This window comes from Otolemur garnettii, unplaced genomic scaffold (genome assembly GCF_000181295.1).
Source record: "Otolemur garnettii isolate 467f Iridium unplaced genomic scaffold, OtoGar3 scaffold00013, whole genome shotgun sequence".
NCBI lineage: Eukaryota > Metazoa > Chordata > Mammalia > Primates > Galagidae > Otolemur > Otolemur garnettii.
In genome coordinates this window covers 25,255,861-25,262,940 of record NW_003852408.1, presented here as the reverse complement: position 1 = coordinate 25,262,940, position 7,080 = coordinate 25,255,861, and the positions used below count along the sequence as shown (strand labels likewise).

Below are 7,080 nucleotides of genomic sequence, written 5' to 3'. Positions count from 1 at the left end.
CTCAGGAAAAAATAAGAATGTAGAAGAAGGGGGAAACACTTTTTTCTTGAAATAGTCTCCAAGTTTCATACCCTGAAAAGGAAGCCAGCAAAGAAAATGTAAATGGCCAGTTCCTTACTGACACATCTACTTATGATGATGGAGAAAAGCTCTGATTTTTCAAAGACTTGGGGTAAAAAAGAGATTCCAGAATGGTCCCCCATCCTCATTGCTGGAGTTTTCCAGCCTACGTAATTGTGCAGTCCACCTCCACAGCTAACTATTTCTCTGGCTGCATTATTCTTGTTTTTCGCACCATTTGAGGGGCTCGGTGGAGACGTTCTGGCCTCAGCCGCCTCCACACTTGAAAGCATCATTAGGTCATTTCACAGCCTTCTTGTTTGCAGTCAGTATTTTCAATTCTTTTTAGTGTTTCCTCCTAGTTATTCAACTTTAAAAATAATTTTTAAAAAATGGCTAAATTCAAAATCAAACTCTCCCGAGAATCTCATACTAACCTCTTCCCCCTTTTTTCTCACTTGAAACCATTTGAAGAACTCCAAAAAATAATTTTTCCATGACCTTGCATAGGTTTGGCTACAGGCCATAGATAAAAACCTATGATAAAGGACCTTCTGATGGTGGTTCTAAACTCAAGCCAAACCCACCAAGGGATGAATGGCTCACAAGTAGCTCCACTTTCTAACAGGAGATTTGGCGAAGTTTAGATCAACATCTGAGCTTTTGGCTCCTACTGCAACTGGAGGTGAACAAACTGAATTGGGGATATTAAGCGTGTTGGGGAGGGGGTATCTTCAGCCAATAGTCAACGTTAAACTGAATTAAACATGTTGAAGTGCCAAGAAATATCTCTTTCGTCTTTTATTATTTCTCATTTATCAAGATTTCAGTGTTGTGTTTCCTGCTGGGATTAAAATAGAATGGCTGAGAGAATTTTCTAGAGGCTAGTCCCACCCGCACAGTCCTGTGATTTAGCTGGCTCAGGGGGTTCAGGAACTTGGAATCAAATTCAACAAAGGCTCTAAGTGGCCAAGAGCTTATCCCAACTAAATCACAGACCCCAAACAAGGTGATGAAAATCTGTGGCTTCCTCTTAGTTATACTGCTGGTTTATTCAATGACTTACTGCATTTTTCTTTCCTCCATTGTCGATTTCTTCGTCTTTAACATAGAAATAATGACAGTTGGTACCTGCAAATACGATTTCAGTGGTTTCCTGTGAGCAAGAGGCTGTTTGAACCTGGCTTGTAGAGCTGGTTGAAAAGTCTGGTGGGTAAAGGGGATTTGCTAGGACTGGCTCTCCATAAAGTTTTATCAGCCCAGCCTCAGTTAAGGTGGAGACTTAAAACCATGGGTACAATTTACCCACTTTTGTCAGTTCCTGGACTGCCAATTAGCAGAACTGAGACCTACGTCAAATGGGCAAGTACTGAAATCATGGAACCTTGTGGCTTCCCTTTGCTTGTCCCTTCCTTGGTCTTGTCTTTCCACACACACCCTAAAACAACTGACTTCAGGGCTTGGTGACTTGCAGGCCAGGACAGACCTGGGGTGAAGCGTGGGGGTGGTGGAGCCCTTTCGTTTAGATGTTACCTTGTCAATCTCAGCCATCAGCCCCCTTCAGAGATCCCTCAGCAGAAAGGCCCTTATACCTTTCTTATTTTCTTCCCATAAACTCCATGAAATTCTAGAGCAAGGGAGAACATCAGTGGTTATTTTACAGAGGAGCAAACAGAGACTCAGGGAGCCCAGTGACTGTCAAGGCTCTCACATCTGGGTAGAACCGTATGGGAAGTGGGCACCCTGCTCCCAGCCTGGTGTCCTGCCATAGCGGGGACTGCTTTCCTGGAATGGAGATTAACGGTGACACTGAATGCGTCTTGGAGTGTCTCTGCTACATATACTGGATGGCAAACCTGTCATCAGCTTCAGCCAAGCTTCTTACTCTAATGCTCAGAGCTGACATGGAATGGACTCTTCAAAGAAGTCAGTGCAGGCCAGGGTCCTAAAATGATCTATGTACGGGTGGACTGTCTTAAATCTTTTATCTCAGATTAGCCAGTGATTTGAAGCAGATTCCTCACACTCCAGGCACTCTTGTGAAGCTCCTGTTACGGTGCGAGAAGTAAACAGAACACACTGACAATGGACCCAGGAGTGGTGAAAGTGAAGGGAGGGATTTCTGTAGGAGTGTGCAAAAAAGCAAACGGATGAAGGAATTCTAACCCCAAAGAGTCTCAATTTAGAAGTAGGAAGAAAATAAGGGAGGAGGAAAGGTAAATAAAGAGAGTATGTGTATGTGAGAGAGAGAGAGAGAGAGAAGGACCACGAGAGACAACATTCCTATTTGAGGCCTCACTGGGAGTTTCCAGGCTGCAGGTTGAAGTGTCACGAGGGTGTTTCCAGGAAGAGCGTGTGTGGTCTCACACCACCAGGCAGGGTTCCAGAGCCTTCAGGGAGAAATGTATTTCACTAGAGAGGTTCAATTTGAAAGTAGATATGGCTGCTCGCCACTTGTGCCATAGTGTTGCGACTTACTGACCAGGTAGCTAGAGAATATTTGATTCTTCTAGGGTGGAAGGAGTTCTGCGGCGGAAGGACTTTCTGGACTAGCCGGGTTGATGTTTTAATAGCTAGCCACATCCTCTATCACTCTGAAAACTCAGAGCAACAGGAGATTGGTGAGACCTTGACTCGCACTTTCCCATGGGCCCACTCTGTCTCTCAGTGATGGAAAGAGAATGGACACACAGGGAAAGAAGGGGGCTTTTCAGCCAGAGACTGATCTCAGTATGAAAATGACGTTTCTGTGGTCTACTCTGCCCACTTGATCACTTGAACTCTGTTAAACCCCCTGGTCACTCGTGAGTTCACTTCTGCTTCTCTCTATGCTGGTCCGCAGCAGCTGGTGAGGGGCACAGGCAAAGGTCAGACCCTCATGTACAGGGTGGAAGATCTGTGGCCAAGCAAAGCAATCTCCTTGACTTCCTTCTTGGATCTGATACAAAGGAATATAAGCCCAAACCCAAGAGATTCATCGATGGGTAAAAAGGTTCTGGTGCCATGTCTGAAAGAATTCCGTTTAATCAAACAGATCAAGGGGATAAAACTCCCAACCCCCACCTTGCAGCAGCCTCGATTCCAAAGTCTCCTCCCCACTCTCACATGTGCCTTCCTGGCATGGCCCAGGCTCACTGTCTCAGGCCCTGCTCTGGGCTCCACAGTACTTGGAGTCATCCCCACAGGGCCCCACTTTCTTTTGTGCTAATTTGGCACAAGTCAGTCTTTGCCTCCCTGCCACACTGACAGTCCTTCCTTGCTGGTCCCCCACACCTTTTTTTCCAAAGTCCTCAGTCTGCTTCCTGGATGTCCTAGTAAGCCCTCTTAATAAGCTACGGTTGCTTCATTGGTTGATTGGTTACTGAAGATTGCCCTTACCCTCTCTGGGTAATGCCTACCATGGAAACATGAAACCCCAAGTTTCAGATCACCACATCTTCACACTCCTAAGAAGCCCCCACGAATTCCCACTAAAGTGAAGAGGCAGTAATACAAATAAATAACCAGAGAGTGCACATCCAGCCAACTAGGGTCCAAGACAGAGCAGGCACTGTTTTCCAATAGAACAGGGCAGTAGTTGTAGTTATGGTGGTAGTTATAGTGCCTGCCCTACCCAGAGAACTTGAATCCAGACTCCTGGGGCCTCTCTAGTCCTAACACAATATTTAAGAGTCAGTATTAAAGCTTTGGAGTCAGACTGGCCTGAGATTTGAATCCACACAGGGGCGTAGAAGGAAATAAGGTCACGGGAGCACAAAGGTTAAAGGTGGAAATCTTTCTAATCTGTGTCAGAGGTGGGGCCCATTCCACTCTTCCTGGCACTTCTCACATTCACAAACACACCCTCCCACTGAAACAGTGTCCTGCAAGGTCCTCTCCAAGTTTTTCCTCATTAAAAAAATAAAAATAAATATTATAATATAAAATATAATATATAATATAAAAATAAATATTATATATATATATGCATATAAACACACACCTGTAGTCCTAGCTGGTTGGGAAGCTGAGGCTGGAGGACCACTTGAGTCTTAGAGTTCAAGGCTACCCTGAGCAACATAGCAAGACCTTGTCTCTTTAAAAAATTAAAAAGAAAATTATTAAGTCCATGATCCCTGTGTCCTGCTATTTCCTGATCCCTTCTCTCACCTTCCCAGTGGAGCCCATGACCCATGGCTGCCATTTTCCTTTCCAGGGAGCTGCTGGAGCTCCTAACCCACCATTTGCCTCCCTACCCCCACATAAGGTCAGTTTCTTTCACCCTGGGTTATAGGGACCCAATGGGAGAACCACATCCTTTCTGGCCAGCATCCTAAGGAAAGAGGCTGAGGTTTCCCTACCAGGCCTAACAGAAAGGGAAGTAGCCAATGAAGGGTGCAGATGACGTTTGAGAGAGAAAGCCCTTAATCAAACACAGATAGCAAGAATATTAGCAAAAGGACTGGAGAAAATTGCTATCAAAGTAAATGGCTTTTTGCACAAATGTTTTCCCTAGTGTGCCATTCTTTCTTTAAGACTTGGTAAACAGATGCGCTTTTGAAAATGTTGATTAACGTATCCTTTTTTCGACCCCTTCCCACTCACCCAAACTCCTGGGAGCAGTGATTACACAAAAAGCCAAGTCAAGCCGCTAAAAAGTGTTCTTCTTTACCTTAAGTAGCCTTTGATTCTCCAGGTGCAGAAATCTCAGCTGCATCTGGGCAATTGATTTCATTGAACTTTAGAAATGGACCAATTCTTGGGAAATCATCTCATCCAGTTCTCAGCCTCCAGAGACAGAGGCTGTGATCTCCTGGGGTAAAATGCTCTCCCAGTCATTTCTATCCTTTCATCCTTCTTTCTTCAGGATCAATGCCACATCCACCCCTTCCCAGACCAAGATCTCTGGTATTCTAAGACTTCTTCCCTGAGGGTGTAGGATGAATCAGAATGACATTCTAGCCTCCAAAAATCCATCACATCCTTGGCAGAGACCAGGTTCCTAAAAGCGAGCACAGAATTTGGCCCACGAGTCACTGGCAGGAGCCCCGTAGGTCTCATCCTAGGCTGATTTATATATTCTCATCCAATGTTCTGCATCTTTTATCCATGAAGGTATTAAGACATATGAACATCCCATCAAAACAATTTGTTAGAAATGTGACAGTCATCTTCCATGTTCTTTTTTTTTTTTTTCATGAGGTTATAAAAAGCTCTGGGTTGACTTTCCCAAGCTTGATTTGATCCCTATGACAAACACCACCTGCCTCTCACTGATTCTCGTTCACATCTTCATTCCAAGGAAACAGCCTGCTCTGTAGGGCTGGGGAACAGTGCAGGGGTGGGCACTGAGGTTGGGAAGCTGGTGTGGCCTGCAGGTGCCAGTTGCTGTGCTAGAAACATGCCAGGAACAGCCTGGATTTGTAAGGGACTCGTGCCACATGGCATCGATCCTTTCAAGTGGGGTCTTGGCACATTGTTTCATGCATCCCTTATAGCGACAGAGAGGATGAGAATGTGCTGTAGTACTTTGGCCAGAAGTGAGGCGGACTCCTACCACGATTAAAACCCCAGCCTCCAGGAAAAGGCTGAATTTCAAGTGTGACAGTGATGGATCAATCCCCAGTTCAGATCGTGGTCAAATAGATCTTCCTGAGATGTAGTGCTGATGAGAGGGAGACACTCAAGATGGTCTGATGTTCTTTTTTTGTCTTTTGTCTGATTCTTTAGCTGTTTGGGAGTTTTAATTTTCTTTTAAGCCTTGATAATAGGAGTGCTGAACTCAAGATTGTTCACTGGACTTTGAGTTGAATGTAAGTCAAAAAGGGCCACTCATATTTACTAGAACTATCTTGAGCTGACAGACGGGAAAGGCATCATTAGCTTGTGAGATGGGAAGAAATAAGACCCTGCTCTTTGCCACGTAGTTGATTCTCTCTTTGAATGTATATCTTTCAATGGTTCCATAAGTTCCAATGGCTCTATCTTTCAATGGTTCTATAAGTTGGACAGCATAGTGGATAGAGAAGCCATGGGCGAGAGGGCTATGAAGATGAACTTGATGGTGAGCATCTCTGTGATTTAGCAGATAATAATGAAATTCAAGTTTGATTGTAAAGTAGTTGTCAAAAAAATTACTATAAGAAAAGTCAGAGGGGATGCCCACGCTTGCTCTGTCCTAACCACAAATAAAGCCAATAGGGGAGGAAGGAGGAGAGGTACTAGCACAGACATGTGAAGGTGGATTGGCATAATGAGATTCTTTCCAGTTCTGCCCTTACATTAAAACACACGGTGATGAAACAGGACTTCCTTAAATTACCATGCCTTTATTTCAAATCCAGAGGAGAAAGATTCCAGTGCTTATGTCCACTTAGATGCATGCACATGGGGAGATAGTTCATGCTACACTAAAGAGATGGCCCAGGAACAGCAACTGATATTGGCCATAAGATGCCACTGAAGGTGCCTTAGATAAAACCCAGGCCTGTCTTGGTAATGAATGACAGGTCATTAAAAAGACACAAGTGAAAGGTTTACTAGGCACTGAAGACCTGGCCTTCCTTATTAGTTCTGTTTTTCCTTCTTGTTGGAAGAAAAGACAGATCATTTGATGGAGAAATGATCCAGTAATGTACATACTGAATGATTTAGAAGTGGGTGGTCCAGCTGCCTACAGTAACAGGGCATCATTCTCAGAAAACTTGCATCTCTGCCTTTTAGCCTTGGTCACAGAACTGATGGAAACTTGGTTTGTTTTCCTTTTCATTGTAGTAGACATCCCAGAAATCCACGGGAGAGAGGGCTACGAAGATGAAATTGATGGTGAGTGTCTCTGTGATCTAGCAGATAATAATGAAATTCAAGTTTGCTTATAATGTGGTTGTCAAAACTAATGCCCAGGATATTGGAGGGCCAAAATTTAGAACTATCCCAAAAATAAATGAATGAATGAAGAAACTACCATCAAGGTAGTTTCCATCAAGGTCAAATTTAGAGAAGTAGAAATTTAGTTCCCTCTGCCTAATCTGTAACAGGTCC

General features: G+C 44.1%; 1 protein-coding gene across 1 annotated transcript in view; it reads left to right on the top strand.

Annotated features, from left to right (window-relative positions):
• NRP2 (neuropilin 2) overlaps positions 1 to 7,080 on the top strand; it is a 101,939-nt gene that overhangs the window by 89,347 nt on the left and 5,512 nt on the right. Inside the window, exon 15 of the mRNA XM_023510376.1 lies at positions 6,814 to 6,864. Coding sequence (XP_023366144.1) covers positions 6,814 to 6,864 — 51 coding nt within the window. The remainder of the gene's footprint in view (positions 1 to 6,813; positions 6,865 to 7,080) is intronic.